The sequence below is a fragment of the Odocoileus virginianus genome, chromosome 17 (assembly GCF_023699985.2).
Source record: "Odocoileus virginianus isolate 20LAN1187 ecotype Illinois chromosome 17, Ovbor_1.2, whole genome shotgun sequence".
Lineage (NCBI taxonomy): Eukaryota > Metazoa > Chordata > Mammalia > Artiodactyla > Cervidae > Odocoileus > Odocoileus virginianus.
In genome coordinates, this window is record NC_069690.1 from 37,995,338 (window position 1) to 38,020,560 (window position 25,223).

Genomic DNA, 25,223 nt, shown 5'->3' on the forward strand with positions numbered 1-25,223 from the left:
ATTTATAAGCTTTTCTCCTTTACTCCTCCCCATCTGGGCACCTCCCAATGAACTGTTACTTTGCCCTCTGGGCAGTGGCACCCCCCACTGACTCCTGTCCCCGTGCTGCCCACACCCCCAGGCTTTTATCAAGAGATCTCTCTGGATGAACTCAGTGCTTAGAGCTCCTGGAGAAACTGGCTGAACTCCTGGCCCTCCCAGCCAATCAGATCTATCATCTTTTCCATCAGGGCCCCGGGGGCATCCTCATTCTCCTCAGTGACCAGGTAAAGTAGGCAGTGGTTCCCTGCACATTCCAAGGCCTGAAATACTCTTCCAACCTCAGGCCCAGTCTCGCTGTCTCTGCCATAGCTTATTCTGTTTGGCTCTAAGAACAGAATTGTCTTAGTGACCCCTTCTCCCTTGCAGGTGGTTCAGAATCTTAAAGATGAATCATACTTTGTGGCTGTGGTGAAGAAAGGTAGGGGTTTTAGAGGGAGCGGTTGTGTGCCTGGCAGGCCCTAGAAAGGGTAAGATTGTCTTACACTGTCTCCTATATGAGGCTGAAAGTCTCCTTGAAGGTGTGTTGTGGGTGCTGTGCCCCAACCAAGTGGTGAACATCTGCTCCACGCCAGCTTTGTGTCAAAGAGACAAGAGTCATATAGCCAAGAACGGCTACTCATTGCTCAGTAAAAAGGAACAATATTCTCAAGGGGGGAAAACGCCCTGGTTTCAGGGAGTTATTAGGAGAGGGAAAATTGTTCTCCACACCACACTGCCTCAACCCCACCAACAGTCACACTGGTCATGAGGGCAGGGGCTTGCTGGACATCACCTGGAGCAGAGCACTTCTGAGCAGCAGGCTGGTGGTCCTGGTTAGTCACTGCCTGCCCTCTCTCCCTCTATGCTCCTATACCCAGGGGGCTCCTAAAGAGCTGGAATCGGGGGCCCTGGAAAAACACTTGATGTGGCAGATGTACCACAGGCTGCTTTGATGTTTGGGAGCAGCACAGTAGGTTGGAGGTCTGCCTCATTCCACTAGAGCCCCTTTTTTAAACTGCTTTCAGTGCAGAATCCAGATGGCTACTACCTGGTTCTGACCTAGGCCCAGAGATGCCCTGCTCAAGAGGAGGAGACTGGTGCAAGCCTGATTCTTTGGGGTCCTATGTTCATCAGAAGCCTTGTTAAAATCCTCAGATGCTTCACCAGGGTTCAGGTGAAGAGCCAAACTGTGATGTGTCCTACAAGCAGGCCCCAGGCTCATGTTTCTTTCTGCTCAGCAGCAAGCTGTTGGAACCCCTGAGACAAGCTGAGCTGAGCTGGCCAAGCCTGTGAGGCAAACACCCTGGCAATATAGATAAGGAACTCTTGTCCCAAGGTGCTCAACTACAGCTATTCTTGAACAGTGAGGTTATGGAGCTTTCTTTTTCTTAAATGTAGTTGAATTAAAATCTTAATTTTGTGTCATTTTTAGGTTTATAATCTACCTGAAACTTAATTTTCTGTGTCTTTTTTTCCATGTAGAAAACCAACTTTATATTAAATTAGGTACTTTTTAGTAAGTGATATTAGGCCATGTTTTATTCCATTCTTTTTTTCTCAATTCCCTTCCCTTAAAACTTTCTGATGGAAAATTTTAAACGTACTGAAAAGAAAAACTCATGTGTGCATGGTGTGGAAGACAGACCAAAATGCCTTTATTAATCATTTACCACATTTGTCATTTACTGATCATCTCTGGTGAGTCCTAAGCCTGGCTAGGTGGGGTAGGCAGGAGGAAGGCTCTAAACACTGGCTGAACTGATTAACAGGATTAAAGGAAGGGAAGGGAGAATCTGCATATTGAAGTTCAAAGACCTAGAACTTGCGTCCCTCAAAGGCCAGTTCAGTTCAGTCGCTCAGTCACATCCCACTCTTTGCAACCCCATAAATTGCAGCATGCCAGGCCTCCCTGTCCATCACCAACTCCTGGAGTCCACCCAAATCCATTTCCATTGAGTCGGTGATGCCATCCAACCATCTCATCCTCTGTTGTCCCCTTCTCCTCCTGCCCTCAATCTTTCCCAGCATCAGGGTCTTTTCAAATGAGTCAGCTCTTCCCATCAGGTGGCCAAAGTATTGGAGTTTCAGCTTCAAAAATCAGTCCTACCAATGAACACCCAGGACTGATCTCCTAGGCCAAGGCTGCCTCAGTAAGGACAAGGAAGCAGGCACGTATCTGCTTGCACCCCTGGAAGGCAGTGTGGGATCCCGTCGGCCCCAGATGACCAATCCAGACTAGGCCTTTACCTCACGCAGTATGAGTGGATTTCAAATGAGGCTCATGATCCCACAGGGCTCCCCAGGTGTGTTTCAGGGCAGGGTAGACACCCTGAGATCTAAATCAAGGTTGCTGATCTGGCTCTACTTCTAGTCCCTATCTCCACCAAAGGATAGGGACCCCACTGCATTTAGCCTTTGTTTATCTTTCAAGCTAGGAGCCTCCAGCAGACTAGATGCTGAAATGAAGCAAATCAAAGCAGGTAATGTGTTCACTGTATGCCACTATTTTTGCTTTCAATCTTCACAACTCTAAAACAGGTACTGTCGTCCCCACTTTACCAACAAAGAACTGAGACAGAGCGGTTAACTGAGATAGAGCTGGTTAACATGGAACTTACGTGATTAACCATTACACTACTCCCTCACTCCTGTTTAGTCTAAGGGCAATGCTCTGCAGAGATAAGGGACTCAGACTGAACTGTTACTATCAAATTAATTAAGACAAAGGTTTTTTATAAACGCTGATTTATATTATGTCCTCCATTTTTCTTAGAGACAAGTGGAATGCAGGATATTAAGGCTGTTGAAAAGGCTATTGAAAAGATACTAAATACTTTAAAAAATTAATGACGAGTACTAATTAAAGGATAGCAAAAAATAAATAAATAAATAAAGATGCCCAAAAGATTGAGCCTCAGGGGCCTTTACACACCAAGGTTTCAAGGATGTTAAGATTCTTAGCTAAAAGTCAGGCTATTTCCGCAGCAAAATGAAAAGTCTTCACAGCTTATTTCCTTTAATTACATCATAAAACAAAAATTAGAACATACAGGAAACAATAATAGTTACATAACAATTTACTTTATATATTTATATATAAAAAACATTTTTTTTTCTTTTTAATCCAAATATTTTTTTTAAAGCAAAAGGAATCCTCTACTGCCACCTTGGATTTTATTTATTTTAAATAACCCCCCCACCCCCCACCCCCAATCTCAAGCGCCAAAAGTACTGGGTGGAAACACAGTTGCTTGGACAGCTAATGGAAGCTGCTGTTAGGTCACCACAGAGGGAACTGTGTTGGCCCCAGGGACTGGCTAAGTGTTGGGGCAGGCCTGGTGGAGAAACAAGCAAGCAGCGGCTCCCATACACCGAAGCGCTCACTCCAGGGCAGGCCGAATGGCTGGACAAGGCTTAGGCCAGACAGTGATGTTGGGGATCAGACCCTGCCAGTCAACCATCCTCTGCATTTTACCCCTTCCTCAGGGAGTGGGGGTGGAGGCGGGGTAGTGCAAGGGTCAAACAGCCTGGTTTGAAGAGAAAATTTCTCCCACAGCACCATTTACCCATCCATCTCTGTCCCCAAGCAGAGTCTGACAGGCAGGGGGAGTCCTCACAGTTCTCTGAGCTCTGCACAGGCCTGTTTCTCAGGTCTGGGCTCTCAGGGTCCCTGGAAGGTGGGCAACGGTGAGGAGAGGAGCTGGGAAATGACCGAGGCAGGCTGCTTGGAAAAAAATTCCTGGGAGGAGGGGAAGAGAGGCAGCCACAACAGGAGGCATCTGAAGGGTGATCGTAAAACAGGAATGGAGAAAGGCAAAATTAAGAAGGCCTTTCTCTCCCCGGAGCAACTCTTCAGACTGGGTAGTCACAGATCCTCAGGGGCCAGCTCTGAGAGCTGCAGGGTGGTGAGGAAGAAAAACACCCACAAGTATCTTATGATGAGCCCCATCTCACAGATCTTGCGTATGTTAGAGGTTAGTGTATTTTAGGGGGGCAGGGTAAGGAGGGAAGTGAGAGAAGAAATCTCAGGCTCACCACTTCCTGTACTTAGGAAATTAACAGTCATCAGAGAAGCACAGATAAGAAATTATTCTTAAGGGAAGGGGAGGGAAAAAAACAAAAAAACTGATGTAAACCCAGAAAAGTAGCAGCAAAGGTTTCACTTATTATAGGTCTATTATATAGCACTAGGAAAGAAAATCATTCAAGTCTTTGGGCGGGGAAAGGTAAAGGAATTAATCAAACCATGCCAGTTAGAGACTCCTTTTCAAATTAGGATTTTCTAAGACTTTAGGTTCTCATTCACTAGTGCCATAAAAAAAAGAAAACACAGAATAAGGACATCAGGGGCTGAGAAGGGTTAGGCCAAGGTAACAAACATACATGTACGTGAGCAGCAGTGTGGGACAGATTTGAATTAATAGTAACAAGCGGTATAAGAGACACTGACAAGCCAAAACTTAGTGGGGCAAAGCTTCTTCCTTCACTTTAATTAAAAAAAAAAAAATACTTCAAAGGTTTTCCTGGGTTCCTGGGGGAACGGCAGCTGAGAACACGTGTCTGGACAGCTCTCTTCCCTCCTCTCTCCCTGAGGTGGGAGTTCTCGCTGACTTCCTACCTGCTCTTGCTCTGGTGGCAACCACGCCCAGAAGTTGCTGGGAAGCACTGGTGGTGTTCAGTGGTGCCGATCCCCTTCTGGGTGACACTGGTCGGCTGTGTGCAAAGTAGAAGCCCTCCTCACCAGGAAGAAGGGCATGGAGTTCATTAGATGGAAAGTAAATCTGCTCACATGCGAGGCAGTTGTTTCTACATATTCAGGACAGATGCTCGTACCTGAAGCAAAGTACCCCAGTTCCAGAACCAATTTTCTCTTTTACTTTGAATTGCAACTACCATTTCCCCACCCTGATTCTTCAAAACAAGACACTGAAAAATACAGAAAACAAAAAGGATCAACTGATATAGTTTTGGTTGTTCATGGTTCTTTTTTCTAAAAGGGCAGTGAACCACCCTGCCTGAGGAAGCACTAAGTCTCAACACCTGGGAACCAACCTCTTACTTAACAAACTTAAGTAAGGCTTACTCAACAAACACAGGAGGCAGAGATGTAAGAAGTGCATTATGGCATTTTTCTTAACACCCATGTAAACTTGTCCAACAATTTTTTTTTTCTGCTGAAAATTAAATGTAATTCTCTTGGGCTTCAAAGATTCACTCAGACTCAGCTGAGAAGTTCTTACTGACTTTCCTAGGGACTGAAGGCTCCAGAGGTGCAGAACTGACATTCTTAAGGATAAAAATGGGCAAAACAGGTAGACTTGCCTTGGGGTACGGGGCAGGGGGGTGGGCGGGCTGCAGAAGCCCTTCGTGCAGAAAACTCACTTGCTTCAAATGGTAGAAAGTTTGTTTCAAGTGAGAGGGCAAGTTAGAGCAGCATGCCCTCTGCTGGAGATGTCGTGTTAAGTTTGGACATCTGGACACAGCAAATACAAGCCAAATTACCTGGATTAATTATACCCTACCGAAATGGTTGTATACAGTTTTCTGTATCTTCCAATTTTCTAATTAGCATTTATGATAGAAATAAAGGTGAGAGGCTGAGACTTTTTAACTCCCCTCACTCTCCTACCACTTTAGGGTTCTTTGGTCCAAGATCATTGTCAGGGGGAGGGTTCTGCCTCAAGACCTCCAATGAAACATCCTATCTGTCTTCTCAAACAAGACTTGACCAATTCACACGGCCTAGGTTTGAGGTGGTTAAAGATCCTAGAACTAGTGGGCAGATAGAGAAGGCAATTTTTTAATAAAGTGTTCCAGAAGCTCAAAGCATACCACGGAAGGAGTCTGTCAGCCAGGATGCACAACAGGGATAGAAAACTAACCTTAAATCATGCACACAGCAAGGGGGAAAAACAGGACAGACCCATTTCCTTTAAACCCTTCCTCTCTGGTGGCAGCTGTCATGAGCAATCTGACTTTCAGCCCAATAAACATTAAATCGACAAGGGTCCACCATGACCAAGTGTTCCTTGCTCTAAACAACACAGTCACCAAGGATATGTCGCCCACAGGCAGACAGGAAACCAACTCTTCTTTCCCGGGATATCACACTTCCTAACAACTTCAAACTAAGACAGGTTCTAACTCGTACTTTGTTTAGCCTCCCATGGCATTTGTGGGTTATCAAACCAGTAACAATGCATTTTACAAAGCAATTAGGAGAAATAAAAGAACTTGACTGCTACAGCATTGTAGCTATATTGAACCATTCAAACAGTTTGGAAAGCCTAAAATAAAGCATCATAAAAATATTCACCAGATTTCCCTTTAAAAGGTGATATAAGGAATATGAAAAAATTCTGACTAACATGTCTGACTAAATCAACTTAATGGATGTGGAAATTTATAAAAACCACTTATGAAATACTTCTACATCCACTAAAGAGCAGAATAAGATGAGAGATATTTTTTACATATAAGCAATGTGCTTCCATATTCCAAATATTGGAAACAAGGGAAGAAGCCAGATTCCCTTATTTCTTATATCTGACAGTTTGATTTCAAATTTAGTAAGCAAACATCAAAGATCGCTCAGTGAAAAATGGCCTGAGCTGCCTAACGGTTACTTAATTCAAGGTTGCCCAGATCAGGACAAGAATTCAGAGAGGAAGCCAGATTGAAGACATGGAAATAAATTAGCACTATCACTGGCAGTGAAGTTTTAAACAGAAGGCAAGAATGGGTAATAGAAAGGAAATGGAAGTCTACACACACACACACAAAAAGCTGGAATCATCACCTTCATAGGTAGGGTCAATGAAGATGTAAAAGATACTGGTGATGCTGGAAAACATAAGGGGAAAAGGCTGCTTAGAAAAGAGATGATCTGGATGTGTAATAACTTTGAGGATACCTTCTTACTTTGTCTAAATCTCTTCTCACTGTTCACGCTTTTTTTTTTTTTAATTGAAGGCATACTCCGGAGTCAGACAAAGGGACCAATAAGTTTTTCCTACATCTGAAAAGCCTTAATGGATTTTCAAGAGTCACTAATGTTGAGTCAGGAAATATTACGTTCAAATGATAGGACCCTTTCCACCTGACCAAAACTTACCATGGGTTCTCAAAGTCCTGCATATTTCATCAACCAACACAGGTTTCAGATTGGCATAAAAATACATGTCCTTCCAAGCTTTATGGGCCTCAAGTTTTCTTGAGAAAGGAACAAGGCTCCTGCCTGACCTTATACACACTAGAGCTGCTTACTCCAGGGCCTTTATTCTCACTTGACTTTTCTCACCCGCACAAGTCCGCAGAGACTTGCACGTGGGTGCACTCTTTGAGAAGAGAAACAGCATTTTCAAGACATTCATGTACTAGTGAATAGGTCTGTTCCTTTTTTAAATAAAGAAGTACCTCAAGAACTTCAACTGTTGGGAAATTAAAATCCACACTCACTAATAAATCAAAGGTTTGTTCAGGCACTATTTTTTTTTTTTAAACTTTGTATGTTAGAGCTGTTGCCCCAGTTACCTGGGGATCTGAATATTTTCAACCACATCTAGAAGTGTGTGTGCAAATGTGTATATGTATATATGTGGGATATAGCCAGGAGAGTGGGTCTCACTTTGAAAAAGTATATTCCTTATGTGGTAACCTGAAAAGAGGATAAGGGAAAGGAAATGAAAAATACATATAATTTGAGATTTTAAAAGGGTGTAATAATAAAATAAGAGTTAAAATAAATTTAACATGCTAACTAATGGTGGATAGTAGATTCCTAGGACCTTTTCAACTAATTGCTTATGGAAAAGTAGATCACATTTTATTCTTACATATGTTTGTATTACTAACACCTGCAGCATTAAAACAAGCCTTTTAACAGCCTGAATCATATAGAAGATGACCTAAGATTGTGGTGGGCTGCACATTAATGTCCTAAAAAAACAAAAGTCACCCTATTAAAAAATCACACAAGGAAAAAAAAAAAAATCACACAAGGTTTCTAACCTTGATGTTTAGAAATCTACTTCTTACACTTCAGAAACTCATTTTATTTCCCTTATCCTCTATGATTTTTTTTTTTTTTTTTGGTGGGGGGAACTTCTTTGACTCTTGAGTCATGGGCACTGAATACTCTGCTCTAAGCTCTGGTGACCAGGCTGCCCAAGACACTGAACCCCCTACTTCCTCTCAATGTTCTCTTTCTGCCACCCCAATGCCTTTACCTGGCTTCTCTGATATTTCACTCATGGAAAGTCTGGAACTCAAGAGAGAGATGGCTGATGGGTTCTGAAAAGGTTCTAGTCCTTTGAGGCTCCAACATTAGATATGATACCAAACACTGATGTACAGTTGACCAGCTGTGATAGGGTCATTCTTGCATCCCTGATAAGCTGAAATGGGAGGAAAAAAAGAGAAACAGCCCAGCTCAATCGCATAACTCCTCAAGCAGCATTCCTGCTAAAGTAGAACAAATCTCACAGGTACAAATCAGAGATGCCACTAATCACACCTAGATTTTTTTGGTCAACAACAATATTTAAGCTTTGGTGGAGGTGGCTTTCAGTTTCAGTTTTGGGATTTGCATTTCCACTCTTTCCTAATAATGCATTTCTCTCTCCTTATTAAGTTACATGGAAGGAAAAATGTGCAGGGGGGAATACTGGGTGTATCATGCATATTTTCATTTATCACAAGATATAACAAAAACCAAAAGGCAAAGTTTGTTTTCATCAAAATAGTCTTAGCTCAATTTCCTCTCATAATTTTTCTTGACTGGCAAAGATTCAGGCAGGGTCCCCTAATGGTAAAATTTAGAATTAAAAAAATATTTATTGATAATGTCTCTTTTAAAAATGTTTGGTAACCCCAACTAATCATCCAAAATGCAATTGCAAACACAACAACAGCAAAGGAGTAACAATTGAGTGTGAGTAAGCAGACTATGAACAGATGACAGATTGAGCAAAAGTGCAGGAGGGAGCAACAGAGAATGACAGACAGGTACACAGTGTGCTACAGACAGTGACAATTTGAGTGAATAAGTCATCACATCTGGACCACAGTGATTTCAATGCAACCATTTAGCAAACCTCTGGGCCAAATACTAAAACACAGGAGGAGGAATGGACAAGCCTTCTTTGTGAGCATGCTCAGCATGTTGGCATGGGAACAAGGAAGCACAGAAACTCTTTAGTCATCTCACAATGGATGGCTACCATTTATAGGATGCAAAGAAATCTTCCCTCTGGTCCCTGATACAACATGTATTGTTTTTCTATGCTTTCCTTGACCCTGGAGGACTGCAGTTGCTGTTCCAAAATCGCCAAAGAAACCCCTTAACAAAATAAAGAAACCACAGTAGCAGTAACACTGGGTTTGCTGGAATGCCCCCTTCCATCTATCTTGCTTATGATTTTCTTCTGGGCACATCCAACAGGAATGGTTAAGTTTTACCAATCCACATGATAAAGCCAGCACGAACTCAGTCCCCTGGTCACAGAGACAGACTGGGTCAGGGTGAGAGTGGGTATGCGTATTTATGTGTGGCTCTGGGGATCTGGACACCGCCCTCACTTTGTAACCTTTGCCCGGAACACTGGGATTGCTTCCAATGGAGATCCACGGTAACTCTAGAAGTGTCATTAAATACTCAGTTCACCAAGGTTGACCACCTCCATTGTCATAGGATGATGCAGCATCTGCAGAAGCGCTGTCTGCTGCCCCCTACTGATGGGGGTGGAGTGACAGGTGCGAAGTAGGCGTGGACTTTAATATTGGGTAAATGGGTCTGAAACAAGACAGAAACGTTACTAAGAGGGAGGCCTTCAACAGAAACAACAAGGTTGTTTTTCACAAAAACCAGAGGGACTGAGTGGACATGAAGGCAGAACAGAGGCTGAGCATGGAGAGCATGTTGAGACCTAGGTTCTACTTCATACCATCCCAGGTTATTCTAAAAGACTGTATCAGCTCACATTCCTTTGGTAGCTGCTTCCATAATAATAAAACTGGGGGCAAAAGTCATGCTAATCTCTTAACCTGTCCCAAAGGGATTCCTGGTTGGACTCCTATAGCTGGAAGAAATTATATAAACTTAAAAATTAATTTTTTCCAAACCATTATGGACAATGTTTCCTCTTATATCTTTAAAAACCCATTATCCTCTATTAACTAACATGCTTCTAACATTTACTACATAAATGGTTTCTAAACTCCTACTATGTTCAAAGCATTGTGCTAATTCTGTAAAGGGACAATGGTCAAGATAGAGATCCTGCTCTTAGGGAACTTAGGAGTCTAGACATGCACACAGATAGCTAGAGTGGAAGAGTGCTAAGTGATTCTTGAGGATTCAGAGGTGGAATCCCTGGCTGGGGTGGAATACAGCCAGGCAGGCCTAGGGACCATAGGCCACAGAAGCAGCTCTGGATGACCTGTGGCTTTCCTCTTTTGGTAAAGAAGAGATATGGATGCAAGGTCTTCCCACTGCAGTTACATTCTCAGTCCTCTAGGTCTAAAGAGAGAGGTGGAACTGAGGTCAACTGAAACTTCAACTTAAATCTGCTGCTCCTTTATGTACTCAAGAGGCTATTAAGGCCAACACAGATATTTTTAAAGCTTGGTTGTAAGGGCCAAATTAAGCACAGTGCCTTTCCCACAACAGGTGTGGAGCAGATGTTCCAATAAATGTCTGTTGAGCAGAAAAATCCAACACAAGATTCATCTAATCTTTTATAACCTCCTTGCTGGCAACCTGTCTTTCAGTGATTTGGCTATACATGAGTCTGTTATGAAGGATGGGGCAAAACGAAAAGGTAAAAAACTGTGTGATCCAACCACCATTTGCTGTCTTAAAAAAAAAAGAACCCCAGTACAAGAGTTTGATATGAAAGGCTATACAAATTAAAAATTTTAAGCCCCATTTAACTAAATTTTTTTCATTATTTCTTTTCTTCCTGATAAACTTACATCAGGAACAATAGGAAAGAACTATCTACCCTTTGGTTTGCCAGCCATCTTTTTTTTCTCTTTGCTGAGAATCCAGGTAAATACAAATATCACAGGAATCTAAACCTTAGAAAAGGAAATGGAGGGGGAGAAAAGAAAAAAGGAAAGTGCTGAGAAACTAGACCCAGAGGTGATGCTGCCATCTTTACCCTGAGTCTCTTGATTCCAGCCCGCGTGATTTGCTGGCAGTCATAGAGTTCTATCCGCTCGAGGCTGTGACAGCTCTTCAAGTGCTCCAGGGATGCATCTGTGATTAGGGGACAGTTGTCCAGTTCAATCACTTCCAGCTGGTCATGGGCGCAGGCCCCGTTCCCCAGGTGACGAATTCCATCGTCTGTGATCAGCTCACAGTGAGACAGACTCTGCAGCCAAATAGAGCAGGGAAGGACACTGAAATATTTAATGGCATTCGTTGAATCAGAGGCCTGTGTGTAATCAGGCAAAATAACTTTCTGGTTTGATTCCGAAATATATCAAGCCATCACTAGAGCCATGTGGTGAAATGAAGAATGCATATCAGAGTCAGTGGGATTCTGCTTTTGATAATCAAAGATCAACATTTCTCCGGGTGATTCTAAATACATCTTGAGAATTCCTATAATGACTGTGAAATAGTTCATAAACAAAATAAGACATCTCCCACAACCCTCTCGACACACAAATTATTAATTAATACTTTTTCCTCTCTTACTGGGACAAGGGAGGGGCTCAAGCTTTTCCTATAAAATTTTTTTGAAATTTGGACTAAATACTGAATACCTGATGCAGGGCATGCCCAAATAGTTTATTACCTGAAGATGATTCTTACAGCTGTAAGATGTGATCACCTGTTAACTTTACAAGTTTTCCTTAAATCCCTGGTTCCTCCATATGAAACACAAAAGCCTTGACTGAAACCTGGTTTAATCTGCTACACAACACCAAAAATGAGCCTAGATACAGAACAGACAACCTAAATTCTTTCTCACAGTGTTACTGGAAGCAGTAGCAGAAACTCCCTCCAAGTAAAGCTTTGATTGGTTCTATTTTATAGGAACATTTAGTCCCAATGAGAAGCAGACTGTATTTGGGGTCATCTCATCTCTTGGATCTCTGGAAATTTAAGCATCATTCAGGCTGGAGTGTAATTCATGCAGGAGGGAGAAAAACTCTGTCAGTTTTCAATCTCCAAGCATTGACAGAGAAAACATTTAACTTTTCCAGTTTCTATCTTTCTCCCTTGAGATTAAGTCCTTGCTTGGTCTTCTGTAAGTTGACAATTTGGAGAAATGTACTTTCCCAAGATGGTAACCAGACACCAATAGCTCAGTTTTGAGTAAATTCAATAAATATATAAAATTTCCAAAATCAAACTCACCAATACTTGAAGTCGAGGACAGTGTATAGAAAGTTGGATTAATGTGCTATCTGTTATCTGAAAGAAACATGTAAGTTTATTTTAGGTGTAACTGCAAAAAACTCATGGGCCATACCACATTTGACTACGCTGCCAGACTGATATCCCAATCATCAAACAACAGAATCTTAAGGTTGAAATCCCACCAGCTACCAGAACCTGTTTTTTTGAGAATCTATCCAGGCTAGACTTAAATTCATCTAGTCATCTTTGAACAGGTCTGTTGAAAATTGTTTTTGAAATAAATGAAAACTTGTCCCCTCATAACTTCTATCCACTGGACTTTGTCTGACCTCCTTAGAACCATCACAGAAGTGAATCAGAAGATACTGTTCCATGAAAAATATTAACATAGGAACATCCTCAAGTTTTTAGATATCTGACCCAAATTTTTATTTTATTTTTTATTATTTATTTTACTTTACAATATTGTATTGCTTTTGCCATACATGGACTTGAATCCACCATGAGTGTACATGTATTTCCCATCCTGAACCCCCTTCCCTGACCCATATTTTTATAAGCAATGCCATGACTCAGGACTGGTAACTGGTATGTCAGTTATTTTCCTCAAGGATGGCAGAAAGAAGCTGCTGGGTTAACTATGAACATTCAATACGGAAAAACTCCTGAGAAACAAGTCTTTCATAATTATCTTAGGATGAAAAGTAAATCAGCGTTTCTTTTCAAATTTGTCTCCAATTCTGAAATTATTATTATAATACACATAACTCCACAGGGGCTAAGAAATGGCAGGGGGTAGAGGACTAGAGTGGGCAAGCATGTGTGCATCACTCAGAAGAACTAACACTGGAAAGGACACACAGGCATGTGCAAGAGATGGATGTGAACATGTTTTAGTTTAATAAGGATTAACAGGTACTAACTAGTGTCCAGCTAACAAAAAGTTACCTGGAGTATATATAGTTACTGAATATATAGCTGCTATGGTTACCAAACTATCTTCTCTTCTTTGTTTTTACCATTAAAAAAAATTCAGTTTTTTTTTTTTTTTAAAGTTTATACCTTGACTGTGCTGGGCCTCGCTGCTGTGCACAGCCTTTCTCTAGTTCTGGTAAGCATGGGTTACTATGGTTGCAGTGCTCGGGGTTCTCATTGCAATGGCTTGTCTTGCTGTGGAGCGCGGGCTCTGGGGCACACAGGCTTCAGCGGTTATGGCACATGGGCTTAGCTGTTCTGTGGCATGTGGAACCTTCCTGGACCAGGGATCAAACCCATGTCCCCTGGATTGGCAGGCAGATTCATTACCACTGGATCATCAGGGAAGTCCTCTATCTTCTTTTCAGGAGTCCCCCTTTAAAATTTCTCCCTACCCAACTAATAAACTCAAAGCTCTTAACACTGGTGATAAAAGAAAGTGTTATTAAGGTAGTAAGTCAGCCTGCCTGAAGAACAGGGTTCCACACAGAGTTGGGTCTATAGGGTTAATGATATATGAGGCTCTGGGTCCAATTAAGCTAAAAAGGGACAGATATCTATCAGTGTCGTGGGGCTTTAATTATTTACTGGTATCATAACCCTGTAGATCTAAACATATATCTTTATATCTTTATGATCTGAATGCCTGATCCTTCTTTCTTTCTAATGGCAACCTTACTGATGACATGCATTTTCCTAGCACAAATTACATGAGCACCTGTGCCTGCTATGCCTGCAGGACACCTCAATAAATGGACAGCCAGCAGGCTCTAAAATACGAGAGGGTAGGGAATTGAATGTTCCAACGTGCATATATTATGTACATTTCTATTATACTGTTATTTCGGAGTAAAAATCCACAATCTTACCTGAACACACTCTTCCAGGTCCATCTTTTCAAGCTCATGGCAGTTCTACAAAATACAAACAACCCAACATTATAGAAAAAACATTTAAAATATAGGAAAAGGTCAGAAAACTAAGAAATAGTATTAAATATACTGATGAAATCTCAAGAGCTTCAGAACTGGTGTCATTTTAATACCACTTTCTACCTTATTCCATTAATTACACTTTTTAAAAAGGCCTGTATCATAGTGAATTTCTCAATTATTCCATACTTAAAGTATCTAATATCTTAGAAGTCCAAAGGAATAAATTTCCTGAATACTCACTGAGAAAATATAGAAATCCTTTCAACCAAAAACAACTTAATGAAAATGATTTCTTTGGAAGCACAGGAAGGGAATCTCTGTCCTAATCTAGTTATGCCAAGTGCTGCCCTCTGTTCCCTCCCCCATTAGTATTCCATTGATCTGCCCTGAAAGCAAATGCCCTTTCTCATGGTGCATTACACTGGTCAAAGATGGTATACTTTTAAATACTATTATACAGTGACTTAAAAGCCACTTCATGTATTAATATCTGTGGAGAATATAGAAAACCTCTTAAAATCTCTCCATTTAGATTAGGTTTACATGCTTCTTTCAACATTCATTCACCAGCTGCATACCAAATAACCAAGTAAATTTCTCACAAAGCACTAGGAAATGCCTGCTCAGTTTAACCTAGCATCTTATGAAAAAGTGGAAAATCAAGTCTCATGAAGGAGTGTCAGGCTCTCCAATGCATATCTACCTTTCCAGGAGCACTTGCCTCAAGCTTTAGCCCAAGAATGCTCAGGAACACCAGCCACAGGTATATTTTCCACATCCCATACCTCAATTTTCTACCCCCTACATTTCCCTATGTTGATCATTCTTCTAAAATTAAAAATCCCGGACAAAGCCTACAGAACCTGAAGAAAACACTTACCCTGGCCAGAGTGGTAAAGCCTACATCGGTTAATTGAGAACATCTTGCCACTTCTAATATTCTGTTAAAAAAAAACGAAGTGAAAGTCAATCCCTTGGTCCCTGAAAACTGGGTCTATTAAAAGAGCAAGAATTTAAGAAAACAACCTCCTATTCCCTAAGGTCTATGTAACATAGAATGACATTCACAGCTAAGCAAGTCTGTATACAGATCTTGCCATCTCTTTCATGGAGCGATCAAAAACTGATCCTGTAAATATATTTCAGGGTGACGCAATCAGAATAATATAATAGAAGCTTGTAGTTAATGCCAAAATGCATGATAAACGCATTAAAAAGCCTTCGTGATAGCATACTGCTTACCCCCCAGAGGGCAGCCTGCTCCTAGAAAACAAAGGAAATGGAGATAAATACTCTGTTTCAGTTAATCTTGCTGCTAAAGTAAATTATTCTCTTTCCCTATTTCACATGTAAGTTCACTCAGATTTAAATAGCTTTTAAAAATACGATGAAGGGACTGGTTAATCATAGGCCTGTCCCAAATAAGAAATTCCATATATATGAAAAAAAAAAAAAAAAGAAAAAATATCCTTAAGCTTCCTGCCTCCTCCCACAGGCTCCCAGGGAGGCCCAGCAGAGAAGGAAGCTGAGCTGGCAGTCACTCTCCTATTCAGGAACTGCTGAACACAACCCTAAGCACCAACCACAGGCTTGGGGAATCAAAAGTAGTAGCTCTTTTCTGTGAAAAGTCTGGTGGTGTCTGTATGACAGTAGCGAAGAATACTGCATGTTTGCTGACAAATTACTAAAGAAGTTAAAAAACAAAACCAAATCATATACAGGCCCATGGTCAGGTCATTACAAAGAAGTTTTAAGGAAGTTTTTATTGGTTTACAATGATTATTATAGGTAAGAAAAGTGGTTTTGTAGGTTTTGGAGCTAGATTGCTCGGGACTGAACACTTATTCCTGCCCTTACTAATTGTGAGACCTTGAACTGTTTACTCAACCTCTTTGTGCTGTGGTCTTCTCATCTATAATATAGAGATAGTAACAGTGCTTATATGGTGTTATGATGATTAAATGAATTAATATTTGTAAGTCATTTAAAACGATGGCTAACACGTTTAATATATAAGTATGACGTAAGCTTTGTTTTAAAGACCAAAAATCAGTATGGGCTTGATACCACGTGTCTGATAACACAGCATTCTTAGTAAATACTCAGCCAATCTTGTACTTAGGTAGAGAAGAGGAGCCACAGAGAAATAAAGCTTGCTTTAAAACCATCAGTACAAAAGAGGAACTGGTTTTTCTCTTTAAATATTCCCCGCAATGTACCTGACATCATTACTACAACAGAATAGGTAGGCCTCTATAAATTTTCTTCAGAAAGAAATTACATGAAAGCATTAATAAGAAAAAAATGCCTTTCTTTCTTTCTTCAAGTAATGAGATAAAATGTTGCTATTTTAGTACTAGTTATATTCTATTATGGACAGCAAGAAGTAGAAAATGAGGACTATTACCCCCAGGTTCAGGCCAATTACATGTAATCAAATCAGGTAGGAAGCAAGTAGGTGGGCATCTGAAAAGGTAGTGGCCTTCTAGAGTCTACCTTAAAAATTTCAAGTTTCCAAGGAATGAGCATGAGTGGAGGCCGCTGCTCCTTTTCTCTGATTTTTTGAGACAAACAAGAAATGTTTACCTAAGCCGAGGGCAGTTCTGACCTAAAGCATTCAGGATGGCATCTGTGATGTTGGAGCAGCCAGAGGCACAGAGGGACTGTAACTTATGGCACCCCCTGCATATAGTAATGAGACCTTCATCTGTGATTTGCTAAAAAAACAAGAGGGAAAAACCCATAGTTATCAGTAACTTAGCAGAAGATAAAGACAAAAAAAAGTTACCTCTGTGAAGTAAGTGCCAAAAAGAAATAAAAGCAGATTTGATATTAATCACGTAGCAGACCTAAAAGAAAATGAACACTTTCTTCCTTCCTTCCAGTTCCTTTTGATTTAGTTTTCAAGAGAATCTGTGCTCACTGCTGATGCAAAGGGAAGAAGCTATAATGGGGTTCTTTTAACCTAATGGGAGTAACAGGACTGGGAACTGCATGGGGTGCATCTTGGTGGAGGTTCAATTAAATGGTTTTAAAACCTAGAAAACAGATAAGAACAGCAGTATTTTAACAGTATAAACACATTTACAAGTTCAAACTTGATACTGATATTAAGTTACTTTAACAACCTGTGGATGAGGCTACTACAGTCTTTTATTAACCATAGATCCATTTATTTCTAAATTTCAGTTTTATAAAGACTATCCTAATTTAATGGAGAGAAACAGTTGTATCCAACTCAAATTTTGTATGTTTCAAATTATTAATTTTAAAATGAAAAAGAACACAGATGTTACATTAGAAAAAAAGATGTCATGTATAAACATCTTGTGTTGGATATGATCAACATTCTAATTTATCCTTATCTTGACAGATTCACTAATTTTGTGTAAGCCTCAGAATAAAGCTTTCCTGTCATTTCTGTTTAATCAAGCAGTATTCTTCGGTTGTAAGCACAACTGAAAAAAACAAACAAAAAACCCTCAAACTTTAAATATTCACTGCTTAAATCAGTATGCTCTCAGTATTGTAGAAACGCAAATGAAAAATGGATGCAAAGACAGATTCAAGATCTGTCATAAGATTGAGTTGATAAGGCGTATATACACAGGAAAGTATTTTGAGGGCTGTGCTGCCTTTTTTTTTCATGTTTTAAAGTCTATAAGGGATTACTGAGGAAAAAAGATGAAGAAAGTCATATTACCAATACTCTTGATTTTTAAAAAGAGTAAACATCTACTAAACTTTTATGTTTGCAAATTAGTCAAGAAGAAGAGACTGCATTAAGTATATACTTTGGTCACTTCAACAGTTTCAGGCAGAAACTTCAAGAAGTCTTATGAATACTGAGAATCATTTCATCACATCACACAGGAATGACGGAATGACTCATGCCCTAAGATCTGGGTGAAGGTAAACAGTACAACACATATGACAGAGCTGCTTCTTTATGCCAGAAGGGTAGAGGAAATGAAACTAAAATGGTAAATGCTAGGTATGGTATGTATGTATTTATATATATGTAACATACATATAATATCTGTGCATGTGTACATAAATAAAATCTGAAGATGTGTAAGTTTTTTTCTATCACTGTAAGATGACGGTTTCATTTTTACAAAAGTTGTGTAAGATCTTTCTTTCATGCCAAATACTTCAGTTTCATAAATCAAAGTAGGCAAATTTCTGGTAGTTAGCAACTATGGGAATCAAAACATCATCCCGTTAACTCAGTCTCCAGGAGCATCTTAAGCAGATCACTTATAGCACCATCCCTTAAGGGCTGGAAGGACAGGATGCTTTAACTACACAAAACATGGCCCTCTATGTGTCGTCCTAAAATGACCACTGTGCTCTTAAGTCTCAAGTGACCAAAGAATAAAGGGAAAATATAATAACCAGAAGGTTTAGCAAAAACAAGGAAAACACTCACTAACTTTTTTCACTGCGATGAGAGGCTCTCACTCCAAAGCAACACACATATGTAATTTTTAAGGCAAGAGAGAAAAGTTAAAGGTGTACTGTCACTGTTCTTGGATCCTGAATAGTTTGTTAATTCTACGAGCAAAATCCAGGGGGTTTGTGATAGACACAAAATTGATAGTCTAAATAAACAAACCAAATGTAAACTATAAATACTAATTGAGAATAATTTAAAGGTTATACTTTGCTTGTCATCTACTTATATCAGTGGTCCCCAATAGTCATGACCCACTGATAGATCTTAAAATGATGTGACTGCAATTAACTTACCAAAAATATTTTAAAGGACAAACTGGAAAAAAAAAAAAAGCCAAAGTTTATGAATAATTTACTTCTAAAAGGTAAGTTTTTCTAAGTAGAAGAGAAAGGGGTGGAGTTATACTTGAGCTTACTTGGAATTCTGTATAAGCTACTCTCTATCTCATCTATGTCAAAGGCCCTAGGAGTGAGCACTGCTGAGCATGTAAAAAAGCATGATGTTTACTTGAATCCTCAGGGATGAAGTGGACAAACTGCTGGTCTTTATGACTGAAACTCTTACAATAACATTACTGAAATGAATTACTAGCACAAAAGAGTGGTCGGAAGGACTGCTTACTAAGCAAGTCTGCAAGTTCAAAGTCACCAGTTCAGGACAGTGTGCACCTATGTACTTGAGAGCTTCATCTTCTAGCTAGAAAAATTAAAAAGAGAGAAAAAACTATTACTGATATTGTTTAATATTTTAAAGCTTTAAAATCTTAAAGGTTTAAGAGTGTACATACACACAGAGTGTACACATTCATCAATATATTTCAAATGTTGCCAACCAAGTTTCAAATAATCATATAACAATGCAATTCATATAATTAGTACAGTTATTAGTCTTTGTCATCAGTTTGGGCCACATTAAATTCATATCACCAAATCAAGGGAAAGATAAATACTGCCTAGTGTTCATGGATATTTCTTTTAATAAATTAAATATGTTTCACAGCATTCTGCTGAAGGATTTTGAAACTAAAGTAACTTTCACATTTCTACACTCCATGTAAAGTTCCTTAACAAACTTGAGAACAGGAGCTGAGAAAGGAATCTGCAGTTTATCTGCTGCTGGAAGATCACTGCTATGAATACAGTGCTGAGACCAGATGGCAAGTAACTTGACTATAATGATGCATCCTAATCAATATTTTTCAGGGTTCCATAAATAACCAGAAGTTCAATCTGTTGTTTTAAGGCAGTCATACTTTCGAAGCACTGTTTCAAACAATGGGAAATCCTCCCATTATGGTGAAAGAATGAGGGCATTAAAAAACAGAACCCAAGGCCTGGTTTTAGCAATCATTAATTTAAAAAAAGGGGAATAAGAGCATAGCCCTACTCTGTCAGTCACTTCTAAACCCACTCTTGATCCTTTCCTTCCAGATGTTGTTACCATGTCAATTCCTTTTTCCCCCCACTGTAAAACACAGAGATATTAAAAATTTTAATGATAAAATATGTTGGATTTGAGATGTGACTGGCAGGAAATAAGCATCAACACTATAAAATGTAGGTTGCTATAAACTTTGCACATCCAGCTCAAGGTCTCAGGCAGTGACAACCTGGCATGTTTTCTTTTCAGATTAAATTACATGAAACCCTTCTTGCCAACAGCACCTGTTCTATATGATTTTGTCTCCTCATCTTTGCCTCTCCTCAAAAATTTATCTTTGGTCAGGTGTTAATTCTCCTTTTTGGGGGGTTGGGGTGGGGGTGTGGGAAGGCCATGCTGCATGGCATGCATGATCTTAATTCCTCAACCAGGGATCAAACCCATGCCCTCTGCAGTGGAAGCGTGGCATCCAAGGAATTCCCTCCTCTACTTTTTCACTCTAGGGAAAATAATTTTTGGTAAGCATGGGTTTTTGGTCAATAACACACAAATACATATCTCTCTAGCCAACATGTTGGGCTGCCCACCAAGCTCATGGTGCCTCTATCAATGTAAAGTAAGAGAGGGAGTTATTATTACCTGTGTGCAGCCTTTTAAGAATAAGGCTTTAAGACCTCCACAGCCTCTCACTAGAGCTTGGATACCATCCTTGGTTACTTGGTCACACCAGGAAATGTTTAATTGCTCCAACAGTGGACATCCCTCACTTAGGAATAAAACAAAACGAAACAAACATATGACTAAATCCAACTCCAAAGGCACCAATGTCTCATTTTATTGGTTATTCCATAACAACAAAAGGCGCATTTATCAATGCTTGTGGTGTTCACGTGGGACTACACCACTAGGAGGGCTAGCTCAAATCTACCTTAACAAGCTCAAGCACAATGCTGTTTTTCAGATATATTAGATTTTATGGAGCTTTATACTTTTCAAAATATATTCTTTCTGCACTTATCATAACTTTAACGGTCTCAGACAGGAAATGGAAATTAAGTGATTCCTTCATTCAAGTTAACAGAGTAATTAATGATGAGATTCAATCTCAAATTTTTCTATCAAACAATTCAAGCACTTATCAAAGCATTAGTAACGAGGACACGGAAAATTTTCTTTTAAAAATTACAAAGGATCTGAAAATTTTTCTTTTCTGGGACATATCTAGGGTATATTTTACACAGGCTGAATTTAGGATATATGATATTAGATCTCCGCCTTCTATCAAACACTATTTCATTTTTTGATTTCACATTTAAACGATAGAAGAATCCCAAGCTCTAGGGCATTCTTTGGAAAATACTGCTTTGTTTTATAAAATAAAGCCAAGGGGTCTTGGTTCAAGTTCATTCTTCAGCATTAATACTGTGACTTCAGGCAGTCACCTCAGGAAGTCTGCCGGAGCCTCTCTCAGACCAAGACTAGCAAGAGTCCTTCCATGTTCTCCTCAAACTGACGCATTCATTTTTACCCTGCCACTTACTCCTCTGTAATACAACATACTTAAGTGTCTTTTTTCTTCTTCTAGACTCTGAGAAACTTAAGGGTAGAAACAGATCTTATTCAGTTACCTCCCATGGTTGAAATCACAATAACTGGCATTCAGAAGTGTTTTAGATTTTATCTGAAAAGTGTCTACCTCACAAGATTTTCAAATAAATGAGCTCATTTACGTGAAGTGCTATAAACTATGAACACTGTTATACTACCTTATTTACTATAATAACCAGCCTTAGATACATGTGTTCTAAGTATAGAAGGTATAGAAGGAGCCACATTTTCATATTACTTACACTCTACTTAACTAAATTTACATTTCTTCTTTTAATAATTTAATTATTATTCATAAATGTAACTAATGCATGGGACCATAATCATTTATACAAGGCTGATAACAAAAGTAATAAAAGTACAGAGAATGAGCACTTCATCCTCCTTTTAAGACATATCTTTTTGTAATGTAGTTTTAAAAATTACATTCACATTAAAACAATTAAAACCTACTGAGTGCTTACTACATACAGAATCCTGTGCTAAGCACTTCATTCATGTACAAAGTACTATTCTGTTCAGAAATCCTAGTTACTGCTAGTCATTTCACCTGAATTTGTCCTATAATTTGGGCAAGTGTTGAAACAAATAATCAACTCCAAACCACAGTACACATCTATAAAACAAAAGTTTCCTTCAATTCAAACTTAAATAAGTATTTGTTCTGATTAATGGACATTCTTGTTAGAAGAAATTTACCTCAGAGCTTTTAGAGACATGTTTGTTATTGATGTACAGGAAGCCAAGTCAAGGTGCCTGAGTTTGGAACAGAACTTGCTAAGGCTAGTACATGTACTGAAAAAGGAGAAAATAATAAACAAATATGAACAGAGTCTACTAAGCATATAATAATATTATACACAGTTTTCAATAAACAAATAACACATCCTTAGAACTTCATACATGATTTTCATGTGTTACAAGAACTATAAAATTTCCATACCCCAAATATTAATAAAAAGTAGTTATAAATCCAGGGACCTTTCATGCCAAGGAAGAGGTAGGTTCTCAAAGGATAAAAAGTTGTGCTGTGTGTAAGAATTTGCACGGGGGGAAGATCATTCTTGATTCACATTTGGAAACATTAACAGCTACTGACAGTGACTACATTTGTGCTGATGAGATATTTACAGACATTTTGTAAATTCACAACACCAGAAAGCCAGCGAGAACATGCGAGCAAGTTGTGATACATGAAAACCAAAAGCTGTCTCTACTCTTTCTCTTAAATCTCTTTCTGTTCATGATAACCTTGTGTATGGCATTAACAAAATAATCCGATTTTCGCAAGGTATACTGAGGATGGACCAGTGTTAGGCTGAAACAAACTAAGTGATGTAATATTACTGCCTGCTTTCCTTTATGAATTTGTTAAAAGCTCTTTTCTCACAGTGGTCAAGTTCCTCATTTAAATTTTTTTTTTTAGTTATGGAAAATCTCAAATATACTCTCAAGACTAAATAACAGAGAAGGCACATATACCATCATTAAACTCTTGACATTTATCAATATTCTACTATTGCTATTTCATCTATTTCCTTCCTTTTTTTTCCTTGTTCCAATTTTTTTAGAGGAAATCCCAGACATAATATTTCACCTGTAAATATTTGGGGACATATTTCTAACATATAAGGGTTTTAATTCCTTAATGTCTGACACCCAGTCTGTATTCAACTTTTCCCAAATGTATCATAAATGCCTTTGTCAAACTTCCTCTTGTGGTTTTATTCTGCAGTTTAGTAATGAACACTCTTTCTTGTGTTCATTAGCCAATCATCTCTTTCCTTGGTGAAATGTCTAAGTGCTTAGGGCTTTTCTTTTCTTTCAATTGATTTTTTTAGGGGGCCACACTGTGTGGCATGCGGGACCTTCGTTCCCTGACCAAACATCAAACCTGTGCCCCATGCAATGGATGTGCGGAGTCTTGACCACTGGACTACCAGGAAAGTCCCAGGCCTATTTTTAATTGGATTGCCTTGTTATTATTGACTGTAAGAACTTCCTGTCCATCACCAACTCCCAGAATTGACTCAAACTCATGTCCATTGAGTGAATGATGCCATTCAACTATCGCATCCTCTGTCGTCCCCTTCTCCTCCTGCCCTCAATCTTTCCCAGCATCAGCGTCTTTTCAATTGTGTCACTTCCTCACATCAGGTGGCCAAAGTATTGGAGTTTCAGCTTCAGCATCAGTCCTTCCAATGAATATTCAGGACTGATCTCCTTTAGGATAGACTGGTTTCATCTCCTTGCAGTCCAAGGGACTCTGAAGAGTCTTCTCCAACACCACAGTTCAAAAGCATCAATTCTTCGGTGCTCAGCTTTCTTTATAGTCCAACTCTCACATCCATACATGACTACGAGAAACCATAGCCTTGACGAGACCGACCTTTGTTGGCAAAGTAATATCTCTGCTTTTTAATTTGCTGTCTAGGTTGGTCATAACTTTTCTCGCAAGGAATAAGCATCTTTTAATTTCATGGCTGCAGTCACCATCTGCAGTGATTTTGGAGCCCCCCAAAAATAGTCTGCCACTGTTTCCCCAACTATCTGCCATGAAGTGATGGGACCAGATGCCATGATCTTAGTTTTGTGAATGTTGAGTTTTAAGCCAACTTTTTCACTCTTCTCTTTCACTTTTATCAAGAGGCTCTTTAGTTCTTCTTTGCTTTTTGCTGTAAGGATGGTGTCATCTGCATATCTGAGGTTATTGATATTTCTCCCAGCAATCTTGATTCCAGCTTGTGCTTCATCCAGCCCAGCGTTTCTCATGATGTACTCTGCATGTTAAGTTAAATAAGCAGGATGACAATATACAGCTTTGACGTACTCCTTTCCCTATTTGGAACCAGTCTGTTGTTTCAAGTCCAGTTCTAACTGTTGCTTCCTGACCTGCATACAGATTTCTCAAGAGGCAGGTCAGGTGGTCTGGTATTCCCATCTCTTTCAGAATTTTCCACAGTTTGTGGTGACCCACACAGTCAAAGGTTTTGGCATAGTCAATAAAGCAGAAATAGATGTTTTTCTAGAACTCTCTTGCGTTTGATAATCCAACAGATGTTGCCAATTTGATCTCTGGTTCCTCTGCTTCTTCTAAATCCAGTTTGAACATCTGGAAGTTTACAGTTAATGTACTGTTGAAACCTGGCTTGGAGAATTTTGAGCATTACTTTACCAGTGTGTGAGATGAGTGCAATTGTGCGGTAGTTTGAGTGTCCTTTGGCATTGCCCTTTTTGGGATTAGACTGAAAACTGACCTTTTTCAGTCCTGTGGCCACTGCCGAGTTTTCAAAATTTGCTGGCCTATTGAGTACTGCACTTTCACAGCATCATTTTTTAGGATTTGACATAGCTCAACTGGAATCCCATCACTTCCACTAGCTTTGTTCGTAGTGATACTTTCTAAGGCCCACTTGACTTCACATTCCAGGATGTCTGGCTCTAGGTGAGTGATCATACCATCGTGATTAAC

At 39.5% G+C, this 25,223-nt stretch overlaps 1 protein-coding gene across 3 annotated transcripts in view; it reads right to left on the reverse strand.

Annotated features, from left to right (window-relative positions):
• Positions 1 to 3,020: 3,020 nt before the first annotated feature.
• The window catches only part of FBXL20 (F-box and leucine rich repeat protein 20), a 96,593-nt gene continuing 74,390 nt past the window's right edge, over positions 3,021 to 25,223 (reverse strand). For 2 of the 3 annotated variants that reach the window (XM_020901769.2, XM_020901770.2), the window contains exons 7-15: positions 22,451 to 22,546; positions 20,783 to 20,909; positions 19,385 to 19,459; positions 16,891 to 17,021; positions 15,185 to 15,245; positions 14,239 to 14,283; positions 12,392 to 12,448; positions 11,184 to 11,396; positions 3,021 to 9,814 (exon numbers count right to left, since the gene is read on the reverse strand). In XM_020901769.2, the coding sequence (XP_020757428.1) occupies positions 9,707 to 9,814; positions 11,184 to 11,396; positions 12,392 to 12,448; positions 14,239 to 14,283; positions 15,185 to 15,245; positions 16,891 to 17,021; positions 19,385 to 19,459; positions 20,783 to 20,909; positions 22,451 to 22,546 (913 nt within the window). In that variant the 3' untranslated portion in view covers positions 3,021 to 9,706. The remainder of the gene's footprint in view (positions 9,815 to 11,183; positions 11,397 to 12,391; positions 12,449 to 14,238; positions 14,284 to 15,184; positions 15,246 to 16,890; positions 17,022 to 19,384; positions 19,460 to 20,782; positions 20,910 to 22,450; positions 22,547 to 25,223) is intronic. The other variant, XR_002315331.2, reaches the window with a different exon arrangement.